General features: G+C 47.6%; 1 protein-coding gene across 2 annotated transcripts in view; it reads right to left on the bottom strand.

The window, feature by feature from the left end:
• Nucleotides 1-19676, bottom strand: part of PRKCB (protein kinase C beta) — a 1047370-nt gene that overhangs the window by 198741 nt on the left and 828953 nt on the right. For both annotated transcript variants that reach the window (XM_085629465.1, XM_085629464.1), the window contains exon 16: nt 8117-8257. In XM_085629465.1, coding sequence (XP_085485591.1) covers nt 8117-8257 — 141 coding nt within the window. The remainder of the gene's footprint in view (nt 1-8116; nt 8258-19676) is intronic.

Genomic DNA, 19676 nt, shown 5'->3' with positions numbered 1-19676 from the left:
ACGGGTTGGCCACCAGTAGACGAAGGTCTAGGAATCTTGTCTCACGGGTTCCCCTACAAAAGGCTGCAGCTGCCAGGCAGGCAAATCGGTCTGATTTATGAGCCGCCAAACAAAAAGCAGCACGCGCCATCTTAGGATCAATTTCTAGAGGACTTGGAAAATGCACAAAGACCTTTCTGCGCAGATGATTTATTCCAGCGCCCGAGAGGAGGCTGCAGAGTTTGACCAGGGCGCGCGGGCCTTCCACAGTTTGTTGGCGGGAGCAGCGTTATTGGATTACCAAGGCGGCAACAGTGCGGAAGATCTGAAGAACGTGACGCGCTATGTGTAAGTAAAGGATAATTGGATCACAAACAACACTAATTATCTCCATTAAAAGAAAAAAAACAAGTGTAAATAAACTTGGCGGGGTGACGGAGGGAACATGCTCAGGATTGGTATGCAGAGACGGAGCGGAGGAGCTGTAACGCAGACACCCAATGTCAAAACAGAGGACGCAGAAAGGCGCGCGCTGCAATGAGGCGCTCAAAACTGCCATGTTCCAATCACCCAGACAAAGGTTAATCAGGCGGAAGAGAGAGGAGGCGCAGCGGGGTACCAGGCATGGCGGCGTCTCAGCTTAGAACACGTCAGAGACAAGGCAGTGTTGCCCTTCCAGCCTAGTGCTTTAGTAATGGGACCCTAGGTCTAAAAGCAACCAGAGAACTGTTAACACCGCCAGGGAAACTACCTGGCAACTATAGACACAACATGAGCACCACAACAAGAGCCAATGCCACAAGCACTACCGGTGGAGCTCCCACTATTCACACCAGCAGGAGAGCTACATAGCAAAAGTAACTAGAGATGCTGCAGCCACCAGGGTTGCTAGAGTGTTAGCACCATCAGGAGAACCAAATCCGCAAACTCTACCAAGTGAGCCAGACAATATAACCAGTCCCACCCAGGAAGTTAAAACCACTAATGCCACCAGGAGAGCCAGACAACACATCTAGAGCAACCAGGGAAGTCAAAGCACCAAGAGGAGAGCTCTGGAAATTACCACCACCAGGTGAACAAAACATCAGAGTCAAATCCACAAACACTATCATCACAGAGTCAGTCGACAACTCTAGACCCACCTGGGAAGTCAGAGCCACAAACACCACCACAAAAGGCAATGCCACAAACACCAACAGGGAAGTTTAAGCCACTACCAACACCAGGGCGAACCAGCCAACAGCACTAGTGAAGCCCAAACCATGCGAATCAGAAACACTAAAACCACCACGGAAACCCAAGCCACCAACTCTGCCAGTGGATTCAACTCCATGAGCACGTACAGAGGAGCCTGCATTCTTAACGCAAGGGTAACTGTCCACATGGGTAAGAAGAGATGCTAAATTAAATTGGATTAATCGCGCACAACCGGGATTTGTAGCGAGTTACTTGAGGTTTGGTGTGTACTCCAGTCCAGTACACAAGTAAAGAAATGAACAGCGTTCTCTATTATAGGGAACGTCCCGGAGGGTGTTTAAACTGTTTTTGACCAACGTTGTGTAAGTAAGTTAGTCAAACCATCATCATAGCTTAATTCATATTGATTTTCAATCTTCAGATGAATTCATCTTGATGCAACCATGTTTCACATCAATTATTTGCGGTTTTTACTCCTTTATGCTCCAATGCATTTCGGGTCTGAAACCCTTCATCAGAGATCAACGTCCAGAGTGTCAGTGAATCGCGTCCTACGTTTGGTAAACAAACGTAGGACGCGATTCACTGACACTCTATAGGGACGTTCCCTATATTAGAGAACGCTGTTCATAAGAAGAGATACTGACATCAGCAGGGAGACCAAAGCCGCCAGCACTCCGAACAGAGTTTATGTCAATAGCACTGCCCAGGGAGTCGAGACACTAGTACCCCGGTTGGGGCAGGGGGGAGTTTGGGGGGCAAAGGCTACTACCATTATCACAGGGACCAGGGTTAGTAACATACCAAAAGGTGTTGAACTTAAGAGCAAAGCCCCACCAGCAAATTCAAAGCTATTAACCCCACCAGGGGAGTAAAAGCTATCCACCCCACATTAGAAATATAAATGACTAATATACCAAGTCTAAGGTACCAGTAAGGTACCATTAGTGCCAGTCAATATCAGGCTGATGTACCAACACAAGTTGGAGAGTGCGAGTTACCTCCAGAGGAGCCTGAAACACCAACACAACCAGTAGAGTCAGAGGAAGCATCAGAGGAGAGTCAGAAACCACAAGCAGCTTGGCAGCCTTAGATACCAGTAGAGGTACCCGAGGCGACACTCAGCACTGGTGGAGAGTGAGGCGGGGCTAGCAGGGGAACCTGGCCAGCATCAGAGCAGGCTGTGTTACCACTAGCATTGGGAGAGCCACTTCCAGGGGAGCTTGAGGAGGCATCAGAGGAGCTGGAGTGTCAATAGCAGCAGGCAGGCCTAAGAGCCACTACGAGGGGAGTCGGAGGAAGTGTCTGAGCAGCCAGAGGTATCACCGGAACCAGGAATAATGTCATTCCCACTGGAGCCCCACACACCACCAGTACCAACCAGCTCAAAATACCATCAACAGCAGTGGTGTTCAAGCCAACATCAGCTCCATCAGTAAAACCTAAAGTTAAACAACCATGAACACTCAAGCTACCATCAATCATGAATACCTGATGCATTATCAACACCAGCAGGATCTCAAAGTACAACATTAGCACTGCAGCAAAGTGTGATTCCACCATTACACAGAGCATTAACAGCAATATCCGAACAATCTTCAGGAATAACAACATACATTTGGTCAGAAGCGGAATAATTAACAACCATCTTTGGATGCTAAATGTACTGAAGTCGAAACAGGGACAGCGAGGACATCAGAAATACACTGGTTGCTAGATGAATCAACGTTCACCTCAGAGATGGCAACAGACCCGGAAGGCGATGTGTGCTATTCATTTCAGGCATTCTTGATAAGTCAGATCTGCAAAGAGATCAAAGGAAGCCAAGAAGATGCCAGTACCGGTAACAAGACGAGAATCTTTGAGAACCCACAGCTCATCCAATGATCACGCAGCAGCAAAGGAACCAGCGCTACTCTCAACACCAAGGGCAATGGAAAGTCCCACTGGCAATGGAGGTAGAGGGAAAGTGCAAGACAGTGTCAGTGATTGTGTTATGGCCCATGCACACTGCTAGTGTTTATGACTCTATGCAGCCAAGCACAATTGACGTACCCAGAAGCATTACACAGCACTACAAATGCTCTGTCTGGGTTTTCCAGCGGAGCACCATATACCACTGGGCACAGAATGTGGAGAGCATGCCAGACATTCAGTCCTTCTACGTAGAACTTGCTGTGCAGCGTTATGACTGCATGACCCCATGGGATTGACTGTTTCCCACCCACTGCTCAGACAACAGCACCCAGAAACCACACCAAACCCAACTAAAAGAAAAGAAAGATGAGAGAATTCCATCACCGAGCAGAAGTAAAGTAGAGCAAGGGGTTCACCCTCACTGCACATGGCTGATAAACAATGCCTGGCTGTGCCCCTGGTGCAAGAGACAGGGGCGGTCGCACGGCTCCCATACCCAATAGGCATAGTGATGCCCGGGCAGAGAGGAGCATATACCTTGGATTACTCAAAATATTATCAGTGTTGGGGCTGCCAGAAACACCATTGGTCCTGGGGGTGTGATGAACACAAGAAGTACCATCAGAGCAGACAGCACTCCAAAGAAAACAGCATCTTTGGGACGTTCCAGCTAAGGTGCTCAAATTATGATAAGACTGGCAGGCACATTTGGTATAACAGAGCCACCATTTCGAGGTACTCCGATGATGGTGTGTGCAGAATACTTGTTCCAACATACCTACTGCACAATTGCAAAAATCTTTATGGAAGAACATATTTTTCGTGAGCAGAAAAACCCTACCCAGACCCCAGAAATGTTCATAAACTGGCACACGTAGTCAGGAATGGAAGATGTCCAGGATACCTGGTGGCGCAGAAAGACATACAAAGGTCCCCTCAACAAACAGGCTAACATAAATCACAAACATACGAAGAGGTAACACATGTACAACATATATAAGATTTCACACATAGATACATTAAATGTCACAGAATGTGTACATTGACAATGTGTTTGTTATAAAACCCACAGTTTTGATAAGGAACTGTATCCAAAACCTGTCAATGATCCTTGATACAAATAGTAGTTACTTGTGAGGATTTTTCACCTCATACGTTTCCAAAATAACTGAAACTGAATTCTCCCCTCGCGAGTAGGACCATGAAAAGCTTCTCAAAGAGCACAACAGTGTTCATGGAACTCATCCTCTTCTATAGGGAATGGGTTACCTGTAGTCTGATCTAGACACTTCACAAGAGAAAATTCACGCCCCTAAAAGAAAAGATCAACAAAGGTGTAAGCCCAGCGAGGTGGCGTGAGCTACTTTGGAGATTAAGCTTCGGGTACAAAGAGGTTCAGTACTACATCGGCTCCTAGTTAACCCTGGGCGTAGTTCGCGTAGTTGCGCTACGCTACATGGAGTGCACTATGCACTACGTCGCGCTACGCGTAGCTACGCGAACTGTGTAGTGCGTTAGGGAAATGCTGCTCGCAATGATTGCACAGTGACGGATGCTTGTCCACACTGTGCAATCATTGCGAACGGCATCATGCACAGTGCAAGCGGTCATTTTCTGCCGCTCAATTAGATTTGTACTCGAGCGGCAGCTTTCTCAACGCGGACTGGTAGTTTCTCATCGCGAGCGGTTGCCAGAATACGTGACCACTCGCAATAAGAAACCTGACTTCCCCACGTTGAGAATCTCGCCGGGAGTTTTTTTTTCCATGCTCGCGATCGGCAACTTGATGTTGCCAATCGCGAACGAGGAAAAAGTCTCGCCGGGATGTTGATTTTGCTCGCTCGCAGTCGCCAACTTGACGTTGAGGACCGCAAGCGAGCAAAAAATGCCCGCTACGCGTTTTTGCACTGTGCTACGTGCAATTTGCGTAGCACGTAGTTGCACTCGCTATGCACACTCCGCAAGCGTAGCGTAGTTTTCCGCCCAGGGTTGCTCCTAGTCCTCCTTCGTGATGCCCTTTAAAGGGATGCCAAATACAGACATTGACTTACTTCCACAGTGTGATCCTCTGGAAGAGGCAGAAAGGGCCTTGGTGGGGGGGTGGGCCTTTGAGAGTGGCCATGACTTTGGAGCTCCAAAACTGCTTGAGCAGCCGCCAAGCAGAGGCCAGCACTTCAGCACATGGCCCACCTTTGAGAGGACCACAAGGAAAGGCCCTGATGGCTGCTTCTCATGTGCCATGAAGAATGAAAACCCAGTGTAGATGTTGTGAATATAGAGCATCCACCATTGAGCTGCAAACCCATTCTATTTAATGGATTCCACAACCTTACTATGCACCATGTGACAATGTCTCTTCACCCCGAGACCGTGGGACAAGTGCTGACACTGAATGACACACGGTGATACAGTGAGAATTGGCAGCTATGCACATATGCAATAGGATCAAGCAGGGACATTTGCAAGGAGAGGTGATGTGATGCAGAACAGCCTTACTGACCCAGGCGTGGAACTAGAAGTGAGAAAAGACAAGAGCTCATCAATGTGGTGGCAACACAATATATCCTTGCCGAATATATGCTTAGATGAGTGACTACCGGCTTCACAGGACAGGAAGAGCGGCCCACACAGCGTTTTGAACAGGCAACTTCCTCCGACGTAGATCAAATACATTTACAGAAGGCAGCAGGCGTGTAAAATGTCTCAGTAAACAGCTCAGATATATTTACCTTTACTTCTGCTTTGTATCACGCTGCTGGAGTGGCAAACTCCGACCACTCCTGGTCCCTATCTCCCAAGGAAGAGGCTCTGTTTTATAGCTAGTTCCTGCTAGCACAATTCCAGGGTAAGGATTTTCAAAGGGCCCTGGTGCCCCCCTGTGGCCATGTGTGGTGGCGCTGTGAGGCAGCTGCCTGGAACAGTCATTCTCTAGCCACGGCACTGTGTCTGCAAATGTCCACCCAAGAGTTTAAAAACTGGGGTGAAGATTTCGGATGAGGTTCAATCTCCTGGTGCACAATCCTAGGCATCACCGTGGATGCATTACGTGATTTTTGATTCTTCCGAGGAACAGAGATGCTACAGTCAGCTCTCTGGGACTAGTAAGAATATCATGTGCCCTATTTTGTTAACAGTAGGGTCTACATAAATGTGTTTCTACACATATTGAAGAGATCAGGCCAAGCCTAGAATCCGTGCTTCTTAAAAGGAGTACAATGGTTTTGGTCTCTGTAGAGCACCAGGTTACGGGATCATCTAGGGGAGAGGTAGATCACCTCCCTTCGGGGGAAAAGCAGCAAAGTAGCATTAATGTTGGTAAAGGTCCGGGTGTTGATTGAAGGATGTGAGTGCATCACCAGCCGACGTACTGAGGGTTCAAATATTTCATAGTTCATTCAGTGCATAAGATCATGCTGTGATTTCTGAACATAAATCACATTCAGGCATGTCACTGCAATGTTGGACACCTCTCTACACTGGGTATTATCTGTTCAAAAGATGGTGAATACTCAAAACACACAATAATGCTGACACGGGAAGCAAGCATCATAAAACAGAAGATGATACTGGCCAGTTTCAGGCAAATGGAATCACCAGAGCCAGCTGCTGAAACACTGTAAATAAACGGGTTCCATGTAATCGAAGGCCACATGGACAGCGGTGATGTTTAAAAGCCAGAGCCAAGAAAGACTTTGACAATCCGGTTCCATGAGAACAGTCGGAACCAATGGTTATAGTACTGTATTTGGCTGCTATCAATATTTGGTCTCTAGGGTCATAGATGAAGTGATGTTTACAACAGTGCCTGGATCTTCTCTCAGCAGCCCAGTCCATTCCCTTTGTTTTCTGCAATTTAACTCTCTCGCCATGTGTTTAGCGATATCCTAAGATCAGGGTATCAACACTTCTCTGCAAACTGCACGGCCATCATTGAATTGTCATCAATTCGGCTAGAAGTTTTTGGAATCACAATAGTAAAACTATTGAATTCCTCCTACAATTACTCGTGTTGGCTAAGTTATTGACCGATATACTAAATATTGATGATCTATGGCGCTGCCAGTTTTTGGTTAAAATAACACTACTTTAAAGTACAATCAGCTATCTGAAATAGGATTTAAAATAGGTCAGCAAGATCAGAGTAAAAACAAATATCTCACTGTTAGTGTGTGACTGCTTGGAGATGATTGACATATTCCCAATGAACATTATGTGCTTAGGATCATCCATGCTTGGGGACCACCTTTCAAGATGGAGTCCCCACCGTCAACTCTTCCTTAGTTCTCCATTCTCCGCTTGATAGATCTTTATGAAAGAAAGCGAGCAAGTCTGTGTTTACTTGTCTAAGCATGGGCGAAGCCTTCGTGTGAAGGACTGTGGAACACCGAAAATATGCGCACAAGTGGAGATCAGGACATTCTTCTACCAAGGGAGCTACGATACGTACAATTTTAGAGCCAACGGCAACACTAAAGCTCAGCTCAACTTTATTGAAATAAGGAATAATAAATTGTTTTCTGATCTAAAAAGATAATGTTTGGACCCCCTCATATTATTCATTTCTAAGAAAAACCTCATTATATCAAGATTGATCAATTATCCAGCCTGGATTTAAAAACAAGGATGCATCTCCTAAAGTCTATTTCCTGCAAACGTTATCACCGTCAAAAATACTTTGAGAACCGCAATTGGAAATTTGTGCTTCCAGATCCACTGTCGGCCCACATTAAAATGATGTGTCCATGAACACTGCTTATTCCCAATCAGCTATGCAGAATCCAGCAGGCCTCCTGCGGATCAGCGTGGGTTGTGCCGTTAATACCATATCTCCTTGTGCTCAGAGAACAGCCGCAGGGTCCTCATCGCAAGCAGCAGAACTCCGGGGTTTACATTTTTAGACAAAATGTTAGAGAATGCCATACTGAGTGGAACAAACATATATAGCAACATACAACAAAGAGGAATTCTGTACAAAGACATGAGCACACATGTGGACAGAGACAGGAAGAGAAAGAGCACTCACAGCCTTTGGCTTGTATGGGGGCTGAACTTCTTTGTTCGTGAGTTTTTCCCAGTCGATAAATCGGAAGAACGCGTGCTCCTTGATGTCCCGCTCGCCTTCTGGACCACAGCCCAGCCGCTTACCAGGGTGCTTGGTCATGAGCTGCAAGGGTAAGAGATGGAGAAGACATCATTGTATGAGGTACGAGTCAAGTCGTCTGTGAAAGCGGACGTTTGGCAGACTATCCAAGAAGCGATGCCCAGTCCATGATACTTGGGTAGCAGTGAAGGCGGGAATAAGAAATTGGGTTATTAGTTGCGAAGGATACGAGTCCTTCACAAGTAATAGGTCCACAATTGTTTTATTACTGGGAAACAAGTAGCACTTGACTCTCTTATGGTAGCGAACCAGAGCAGTCCAATATCTTCTCCGGTTAGGTATTGTGGGGTTAGTATTCTCCATTAGCTGGCACACAACAACAACACTCAATAAATGATTGTCCAGTTGTTGTTTTAAATAGGAAGAGTACATTTACTACATACACACTCATACACAATAAGAAATGCTGTGCATTATATTACAAATATGTGCATTAGGTAATTGGAAATATCTTTGGTGACACCCTCATATCATATTACACCCTTAGTGGGCCATGAACCCCATAATCGCGATACCTCCTCACCTCTACCAGATGCAACATTATAAGGGGGTGCTGCTATTTGTAAGGCAGGCCTACTGCCTTTGTCAAAAGGTCACTACATCAAATTATAAAGCAGGCCTATTGGCTTTGTCAAGGAGTCACCAAATCAATATCTAAGGAAGACATTTTGGCCTTGTGGATGGATCACCACATTAGTAAATTAGTCACATATCATGATTTACTACTAAAACCAATGGAATCAATAACCATAAGGTGATGTATTTATTATTAGTGCAAGCACTGCAACATTCATCAACAATACTGTTAATAAAATATTTACACCCATAAACCACCACCACCATGTGTCGGAGTCCTTCTGTTGCGCTACTCGGGCGCCATGATGTAGCCATGGGACGAACCGAAAGAGGTCCATGCACTCTGGAGCCCGAGAGCCATAGCTCCAGCTCATAGAGTGCTCGGAAACTTCATAAACCTTTTCTGGGGTCACGTTCTTCATGCCCCAGTAGACCGAGGACCACCCTCACAACACTCAGAAAATATGCTGGATGTGCCCCTGCCCAGGTTGCGGCGTAACACAGCAAGAAGGAAATGTAAATAAATGTTTGCAGGGAATTATGGGCAGGGCCGGACTGGCCGTAGCGGGCACCGGGCGTTTCTCCGGTGGGCCGCCAGGGTGGGGGCCAGGTTTAGATCCCTGGGTGGCTGGTTTTGTTACAGGGGCCCGGTTTTGCAGAGTGCAATATCAGCCCCCAGCAACAAAAGCGGCACAAAGCTTCCCACTAGCACCCCCTCCCCACCAGGGCCAGCCGAGCTCTGTGGCAGGGCCAGTTATGGTCCCCAGCCCACCCTGATGATGGGTCGCTCTAGGCTCACAACAGTGTATGTATAATAAGCGGGTCCTGCCGCTTCCATTACCTTGTTGTGGCGCTTCGGCACATTTCTTTTTGGTTTTGAAGGTAGGCATCCCCGTCCTACCTGGGACACCCAGATGCAGTGGACTATGATGGGGGTTGTGGAAGGAGTATGCCCACCACCCCCAGACATGGCATGGGGGGCTGGCACTGAGCTTGGCCTTTCTTCTGCCGCCTCCCTTATCATCCTGCGGGATGGATTTCCAGGATATTTTTGGCCGGGCCATGGGGAGAGGGATCCCCAGGGCCAAAGTCTGGATCAGGGGGAGGACACCACTCATGCCGCTTTCCCGCTAAGATTATTAAAAACAACATTGGGCCAAACCCTAGGCCCGAACCACCCCAGTGGTTTTAACAGACATATTAGTGGAGCCCCACATGCTCCATTTTTTCGTGTCAGTGGTCCTAGTAAACTCCTTACAAATGAATATCTGCTGCCCGCTGTGACATTTTTTTCCATCCTGAGCTCGTTTTGATCCTGGTGGCACCAGGAGGATTCTCAACAGGTCTTCTGGCCTCTAAAAGGGTGCATTCTACAGGGAGCTGAGTTTACTGGTTCCCTGCACTAGTCTTCTCCTCTGCCTGGCTGTTGGTGTTCTTCTACTGCTGGTTGGGGCATCTTGCGCAGCCCCTACATTATCAGCCCATACAGCACCCTCCTGCCCGCACTCCCAGACTCTGGAGCTGGACTGTCTTGATGGCCACCCAGGACAGGCACTGGAGGCCAGGTCTTCCCCAGCTGGTCCACAGGGAGCATTAGGGGTTCAACACCACTGGCACAGGTGAGACCCATCCTAGTCCTGGGGTCAGATGTCAGTCCTCCTCAGCCTATCCCAGTATTACTAGTATGCCGCCTCAGCTCATCACAGTATCACTAGTACTTCTCCTCAGCTTAGCCCAGTATTACTACTACTCCTCCTCAGCTTATCACAGTATTACTAGCACTCCTCCTCAGCTTATCCCAGTATTACTACTACTCCTCCTCAGCTTATCCCAGTATTACTAGCACTCCCCCTCAGCTTATCCCAGTATTACTAGTACTTCTCAGCTTGTCACAGTATTACTAGTACTCCTCCTCAGCTTATCACAGTATTACTAGCACTCCTCCTCAGCTTATCACAGTATTGCTAGTACTCCCCCTCAGCTTATCCCAGTATTACCAGCACTCCTCCTCAGCTTATCCCAGTATTACTAGTACTCCTCAGCTTGTCACAGTATTACTAGTACTCCTCCTCAGCTTATCACAGTATTACTAGCACTCCTCCTCAGCTTATCACAGTATTACTAGCACTCCTCCTCAGCTTATCACAGTATTAATACTACTCCTCCTCAGCCTATCCCAGTATTACTAGCACTCCTCCTCGGCTTATCACAGTATTACTAGTACTCCTCCTCAGCCTATCCCAGTATTACTAGTATGCCTCCTCAGCTCATCGCAGTATTACTAGCACTCCTCCTCAGCTTATCACAGTATTACTAGTACTCCTCCTCAGCCTATCCCAGTATTACTAGCACTCCTCCTCAGCTCATCAGAATAGTACTAGTACTCCTCCTCAGCTCATCACAGTATTACTAGTACACCTCCTCATCTTATCACAGTATTACTAGTACTCCTCCTCAGCCTATCCCAGTATTACTAGTACCCCTCCTCAGCTTATTCCAATATTACTAGTACTCCTCCTCGGCCTATACCAGTATTACTAGTATGCCTCCTCAGCTCATCACAGTATTACTAGTACTCCTCCTCATCTTGCGAATACATTTCCAGCCCTCCTTGATCTCAGCAGTATATTAATAACGCCGATGCTGATCTTGTAAATGTATTAATAGTAGTCTTTTGATCTTGGGAGTGCACCCTCAGCACTCAATCTTAGCACTGTATTACCTACATTCATTTCATCTTAGTAATTCATTTATAATGCTGTTCTTCATTTTGTAGATGTTATGTGAACACCGATGTGTATTATTGGAAGCCTTCCTTTGATCTGAAGACTATATTACTAATACCCACTCTGTTCTTAGCAGTGTACGACTGGTACTTTTAATCATACAACAGTGTTACCAATTCTCCTGTGGGTCTTAGGGATGCATTGTGATCTTAGCAATGTGCTGCGTACACTCCCTTTAATCTTAACACAATACTACTAGCACCCTCCTGATCTCTGCAAGTCATCCCTGACACTCATTTGATCTTAGCATTGTGTTACAAAGGCTCAGTTCAATCTTGTAAATGTATTACCAGCCCTCTTTCCATCTTGGGGGTGTATTGCGAACACTCCCTATAATCTAAGCCACGTATTACTAATGTTCCTTGCGGTGACGTGGATGTTATGTTAACAGAGTTTTGTATTGATGCTAGCACTGTTCTGAAACTGGGAATATATTACTAAAACCCTTTTGTTGTTAGGAATGTATCAATGGCACTCCTACTGATACCACAGTATCACCAGCACCTGCTTTGCCCTCGGCAATTTAATATTCACAATCTTACTTTGATTTTAGGGATGCATTTCCAATTTTCCTTTTGAGTGAAGAAATGCTCTGCTAACACATTTTGTTCTTATAATTATATTGCCAGCACCCCATTTATGTATGGATGACACTCTATGCATTGTGCTATTAGCACTGATTTGATGTGTGTGCTCTATTATCAAAACTAACTTTAATGTAAATAAAGTAAAAGGATATTACCAATACAGTATTAATTATAATATCCACTTTCCGAATAGAAATATTTTAAATATCTTTTCTAATTTCCAATGCAACCTTAAAGCCAGAATCCCTGCCTCCGATACTGAAGCGTCAATGGGCCAAGTTGGCGGCTTTGCATTATTAACCCCCGCCGCTCTCTGTGGTGTTCTACTATGCAGTGAAGCTAACATGTGTTTCTGCCTCGTGCCCATCACACGGGTGACAGTGCTATGAAAGCACACAGTCTATGTATCCGTGCATCAGCAAGTTGTTTGATCTTGTGAAGTTGTAGTCTGCCTACATGTGGGAGTTACCCAAACATGCATTGATCTGTGTCTGCATCAGAGACCGAACAATGGCATGCTTTGAAACCCAACGCAGGGATGAGTCCCAACCCAGTTACACGAGTCCAGGGTTGGCAGCAAGCCACACTAAGTGATCTGTGCTGTGATACATGGGCGCCGGGGCTGCGGTGCCTCTTTGCGCCTGCGCTTCGCAGCCAACAGGCGAAATCTGAAATCCACCTCTTACAGCCTTACCTCACCAACACATCCCTTTCAGCATTTGCTGCACCCTCCCTGTGTGCACCTCTAATGCTGCCAAGCCAGAATGTGTACCTTTAATACTACTCTCCAGCATGCAGATCTACTGCACAGCCTTGGCAATGCGTGTTATGTTATGTTTCTGAGATTGTATATAGCGCTCGGACACCGAACGGTTTCATGGCGCTCTAGAGAAGCAATAGTGTGTATATCAAGCACCGTACACCAATGTCTGCATCTACAGCACTCCCGCAATGAGTGAGTCTCCAGTCGTGCCGACCAAACTGTGCATATCCAGCACTGCCCAGCAATGTGAGCCTTCCCGGCACTGTCCTGGCAATGTGTGAGCATCGCAAACACTGCCCAAGTGTGCATCACAGCACTACTAACGAATGGCCGCATCTACAACACTAACAGCACCCCCAACACAGCCCTGACAAGGACAGCACTGCCCCAGTGTGCATCACAGCTCTACTAACGAATGGCCGCATCCCCAGCACGCCCAGCAAGAACAGTACCCCCAACACAGCACTGACAAGAACAGCACAACCCTAGTGTGCATCTGCAGCAGTGCACCAGCGTGTGTATCCCCGGCAGTGCACCAGCGTGTGTATCCCCGGCAGTGCACCAGCGTGTGTATCCCCGGCAGTGCACCAGCGTGTGTATCCCCGGCAGTGCACCAGCGTGTGTATCCCCGGCAGTGCACCAGCGTGTGTATCCCCGGCAGTGAACCAGCGTGTGTATCTCCAGCAGTGCACCAGAGTGTGTATCCCCAGCAGTGCACAAACCTGGGTATCCTCGGAACTGCAGTGCATCATTGGCACTGCCCACCAATGTGCACTTCTCCAGCACTGCCCACAAATGTGTTCATCCCAGCCCTACTCCAAAGTGTGCTTCTTCAGTACTGCCCACCAATGTGCGTCTACCCAGCGCTGCTCACCGATGACAGCATCTCAACCACCCCCACCAAGATCTGGTCTTCAAGTGGGCCGGGTCCCTCCACGTCTTAGATCAGGCAGTAAGTAAAAACTGTCACTGAAACAGATCCCCATCAGGCTTCAGATGCATGGCTCTAACATTACAGACAAAAGCAGTGATCGATTTCTGAATATTGACTGGAAAAACTGTTCATTTAGTCCAAGTCAGCGATGTAGTTCCTCTTTACGTTTCACATGCTGTGCTGAATCTCGTGTTCCATACAGTGGTTAATTTGTGAAAAACTAAGTTCCGAGGCTCTCGTCAGGGGGCAGCCTGCACCAGTCCATTTCTCCTGTTAGCGCAGTCTAAAACAGAACCAACAACTAACCATGAAAGTGGGGCGAGGATGTGGAGTAATGGCCAGATCTGCTGACCTCGGAGTTGGGGAGCCAGGTTCGAGTCTCGGCATCGGCTCAACATTCACTGATTCTGGGCAAATCACTGAATCTCCCCGTGCCTACCATAAATGAATGTGTCCTTAACTGGTGCTCATGAAAAGCACCGGTGTTGATGATTAAGTGCCAGTGCTGAGCACCGGAAAACACTGGCTCAAATTAAGCACTGCTTCCCTAAGAGTGTTTGCCTTTTCCAGAATGTTGTGCTTCTGTAATTTCTTTTCGTGCTGCATATTACTCTGGAATACTGGGTACTGTGAGTCATCTGTAGGTGTTTGTGAGTTCAGGTTGCGGGTGGTTGTTTATAATGAGTTTCGACTGGGACCTTTGACGCTGAAGGTAACGCAAGTTTCGACAGTGCCTGCCAGTGGGTCAGAACGGGGTGCATAATACAGAGCGCACTGAGCAATGCTCGTGTATACCACCTGTAATTGTGATTCAATGCAGAAGTGTGTGAAGGAGGCGCATAGTTGTCAAAATATTGACAGGGTGAAACTAAAAAAGAAACGCAATGCGGAGAGGTAAGTGGGTGTATTGTGTGTGCAGTGGAGGTGGTGAAGTCGAGGTGATATCACCAGGAGAAAGTGAAAAGAATGCCTTAAAGAGAGATGAGGTGTGAGCTATACAGATGGAGGATTTCAGAAAGATGTTGTGAGAAAGAGGGAGACTGCAGAGCATAGAAGTGAGAAGGGACCAACATAAGCTATATGGTCTGGTGCTGCCTAAAGCCCCCCTCCTCTTAACCCACAACCCTCCTACCCTCTACTCTTATTGTTTGACCTGCGCACGTATTCTTGTTAAATCACAACCAGACATTTTGTCAGGAAATGGCATCCCATATATCGGAGCCTAAGTTGCTATGCATTATCACCAGTGAATTATAACAGCCGTCTGGCTCGCTGAAATTCTCATTTCCATTTTGTGCTATTAGTTACGCTTGGCGTTACGATTAGCGTAAGAGTGTGTCTGGTGAATCAAAGTACGAGGTATTCAATAATAGGCAGCCCTGGCTTAGAGTGCTGCACACTGCTGGGGGCGCTCGGTGCAGAGCGCGGCTCATTTCAGGGCACTCTCAACGGTTTGCGACTAATTCATCCAAAATGGCAAGCACTGGCAACTCTAGGGGGCCAAGTGTTAAGGTTCCATGAAGACTCGTTCCCAAATGAGTGACCACGGGTCTTCCGAGATTGATTTCTTTGGTCATTACAAGTCAACATCCAGCAAGTTGAAGGTCACAGATAAACTGGGCCTATCACATGTTCTTTTTGCCCTCTAAATGGGTAAACAAGCAATTTGCAGGGCCCACTGCTGTAACCAGCATGATTCAAAGGCATGTGGAAATTTAGCTCGCAAACTGAACATTATCTGCGCCATCTTGCCCCTCCCCAGCGCCACGCACAGCGAATGCACGGCCGCCATTTTAGGCACCCCACTCTCTCCCCGCTCACTCTCGACCGCCAGCGCTTTCCCCTGGTGCTGCGAGCATCCCCCCGCGCGCTGGCCACCCCCGCTCTCTCATACAGGCCATAAACCCTCTCCTTCTGCGCGACCCTGCTACGGAACCACTTCCGACCGACAACCCATACATGGTCATGCCTCTCCTTTGATAACCCCCTTCCTCTGCGCCCCATTGTCCGAACTGGTCCCAGGCCATCACCTAGCCCTGCGGATGCAGTTTATTGCCCCTACTGTAAGGGAAACACCCCACATCAAAGGGATTACAGTAGATCAAAGCCCCTACCCCCTGAGACCCGGCCGGTTGCACACACCCCCGGGAATTAGCGGAATTCCCTGCTGCGCGATAGCCATCTCCCACTGCGGGTAGGGTGGGAACCTCTACTGTAACCATGTGTGGGATCAGATCTGAGCCAGGGGCTTCAGGGGATGTTCTTTCAGGCATCAAGGGAATCTCAAGAATATACTATGTATAATAAAGCAATAAACCAGTGTATAAGAGACCAGGTCTCAGAGATGCAGTTAGAGCACCTCGTGACGATACCTTGCTGTCAGATCTGATGTGTTCTGCTCCGACGGAATAAAACTTTGTTTCCTGCCTTCCAGTCTCCGGCGCCTGCCTCTTTTATTGGTAAATTATCGAGTGTTATGAGAGGCGATTACCGCCGGGCAAATACTTGAAAGGTTATCGACTGAAACTGCCGCTACCATTTAACAATTGGCGTCCCAAACGTGGGGCCCATCAGCGACACGTGGATCCAGTGGGAGAGGTCCCGACGACAGAGTGAACGACTGCAACGATCGGGAGAGCTCCTGCCCAATAGACCCTCGTCTGGCAGCCGATCATCCGAACTTCACTGGTTCCGAGCAGACCTCTCTCGAGTGATCTACGGTCCTGACTGGGAACCATCAGGAGTGCCGCGGCAAATACGGAGAGTAGAGGACGATCGGGCGCTGGAGGCGGAAGACGAGAAACTGTCCACGCGGTCCGGGTAAGGTCGTGAAATACGACAAAAAGTGCGAAATAATTGATTGATTGTTTGAATACTAGTATTGCTCATTGATTGTTCTCTTTGAGATATTCGCTGTCTACAAACGGGGAGGAGTAGAAATACTCTCTCTCTCTCCCTTTGCAGATAGTGAAGGGTAGGTAACGCAGACTTTTGTCCCCGTTGAAACCCGTCGTGCCTATCTTTATCTCCCCATTGATTGATTGTCCGAATATTGATTGTTTTGAAGAATAGTGCTTTTTGAGATATTCTCTGTTTGCAAATAACGTAGAATAGGAATATTCTGTCTAGTCTTTGCAAATAGTGAAGGGTAGGTAACGCAGACTTTTGTCCCCGTTGAAACCCGTCGTGCCTATCTTTATCCCCCCATTGATTGATTGATTGATTGTCCGAACACTAGTTGTTCGATATTGGTTCTTTGGAGGTATTCTCTGCTTGCAAATAACGAAGAATAGAGATATTCTGTCTAGTCTTTGCAAGCAGTGAAAAGATAGGTAGTGCTGACTTTTGTCCCCGTTGAAACCCGTCATGCCTATCTTCTCCCCACTGATTGGTAGTTGGTTCTGCCCGGACCGCTTATTAGAGGTGAACCACCCGGCTCCACTGGAAGGCACCCCTAATAAGGACATGTTCACTAAATATGGACTAGTCGCCGTAGCTTATAGCAAGCTGTGGCATAAATATACCAAGAAGGACCCCGAAAGTCAGTGGCCACTGATGGGATCCTTCGACGACCGCAAGATAGAAGCGCTAGAAGTAGCTCTGCGTAGCAATAAGAGGACGCCTACTATGCTTGACAGTATTGGCATGTGGCGCAAAGAAGCGACGCAACGGAAAAAGAGGGAAGAAGTAAAAGCAGAAAAGGAATTACGAAAGGCAGCTCACCTTGCCGCTAAAAAGTTAGAAGAAGACATAAAGGAGAGAAGGGAAACTAAACTAAGACAGGAGCCCGAAACCTCAGGCCAGTACGCTGTTAGGACCCCTTCTTTGCTCTACCCTGAGTTGTCCTCCAAGCAGCGAACGAATGACGAATTACTGTTAGGTCCCCCGATCATTTACATGCCCCCTCCGTATGCACCCTCCCAATCAGTAGTGCAACACCCACAACCCCCGAACACGAGCGAAAGCAGTACAGGGGCCTCGGCCCTCACGGCCTCCGCGCCGGCTGAGCCTCTTGTACTGAACCCAATATCGACTACAACGCTAGATGACCATGAGATGGGAAAGAAAGAGTCCACCAGAATGAATCGATTAACTAAGGATGAACGAGCAGGAATCGATAGGATAGTAGGGACGCTGGTGGAGCGAAAAGAAAGTGAGGAGTATATAACAGACGTGTATAGCTCGTATGCCGACAGCCGCAGACGACACTTCGTCGTACGGCTCTGTTATCACGCCCTGAATGCATATGAGGACAGATACCACGATAAAGGTCCCGAAGGCTTAGCGGCCCTATATAGGAAGGTAGACATTGGGGAAGAAGGAGAGGGCGATGTAACGAACCTCTTCACTCGTACACTCGAGGTCTACCGACACCTTAAAGAACATGGACAGACCACCAAAACAGAAACCCCCATAGCAACTAAGCCCCAGGGAGGAAGGGCCGATGCCATGATGCCCATTAAAGAAGCTGCCCCCTACTGGGTCCCCCCACGGGGTCAGGGAACACACGACGACATCAACCACCAAGATGCGAAGGGAAGGGTTGTATATAACTGGGTCTACCAGCCGTGGGACCGGCAAGATATTTTGACCTTTAGAAAGACTCTACCCGACTTGAGAAAGAACCCGACTGCCTTCTACACTGAATTGGGTACAGCCTTAGGCTCAACGATAATGACGTTAGCAGATATCGACTTGTTCTTTGGGCTATGCCTGCCGGCTGATGTGTGGAAACAAATCCGGAAAGTTGACCACGCTGAGCCGTTCGGATATACCTGGATACAACTCGATACCATAGATAAACAGCGAGAACCAGGACAGAAACCCCCGAAAGCCATCTTAGAGCTGCCAGACAAGATTGTACAAAAGCTGAAGACTCTAATCCCAGAAAGAAAGGTAGACTGGTCGATAGTGACGGCTTGCCGCCAGAAACCCCAGGAGGATGTGTCTGAATACTTCTCCCGATTCGAGACTGTGTTTTCCGATTACAGTGGCCAAGACATGACCACCGCAACCGGACACCACCTCTTTGTCCAGAATTATGTAAAGGGTCTGTCTCAAGAAGTTTCCCAGAAGCTACAGACCAGCGAGAGCAGTTGGGCAGCCTCCAAACCCGCAGCAATTCTCCAGATGGCCCAATACTACGAAAACCAGAAGAACGAGAACGATAGGGCGTCAGAGAAGAAGAAAAAGGAATTAAAGGAGAGGGTGATGATAGCACAGTTGCAAGGGGTGACCATAGGAAGGGAACCCCCAAAGGAGAATTACCAACCAACCGCCCCTAGAAAGCTACCCCCTAGAGACCATACACCTACACCCTACAACGGACGGAGAGACTTAGATGGGAATCAATGTGCGTTCTGTAGAGGGTTCGGACACTGGAAATCCCAGTGCCCGGTCCTTTTGGAACTGAACAAAAATAGGGACCCCAATAGACACAACCGGAAGTTTGTTGATACCCACCATCAACGTCACCACACTTGATTAGGATCACGTGCAATCGAGCAACGCCATTTTTTCCGAATACGCTAACCAGATCGCTGATACGTACAACGCTCCAGCAAAATAGTATGGTCAAACATTTTTAATAAATTATAAGTATAACAACATTCCGGCAAAATGAACAGGTTAGAACATGTTTTAAACAACTATTTACATGACAGTCTGCTGCGACCTGCATCCCAAAGCATTTACGTCCACGTGACACCGTCCTCGCCTCTCCTTCCTCGAAGTTGCAACATTGGCCTGTTTTGGGCGGTCCTTTTTAGTTGATTTT

The sequence above is a fragment of the Triturus cristatus genome, chromosome 10 (assembly GCF_964204655.1).
Source record: "Triturus cristatus chromosome 10, aTriCri1.1, whole genome shotgun sequence".
Classification (NCBI taxonomy): domain Eukaryota; kingdom Metazoa; phylum Chordata; class Amphibia; order Caudata; family Salamandridae; genus Triturus; species Triturus cristatus.
The sequence above is the reverse complement of the archived record's forward strand: the minus strand, read 5'-3'. Positions and strand labels throughout refer to the sequence as shown.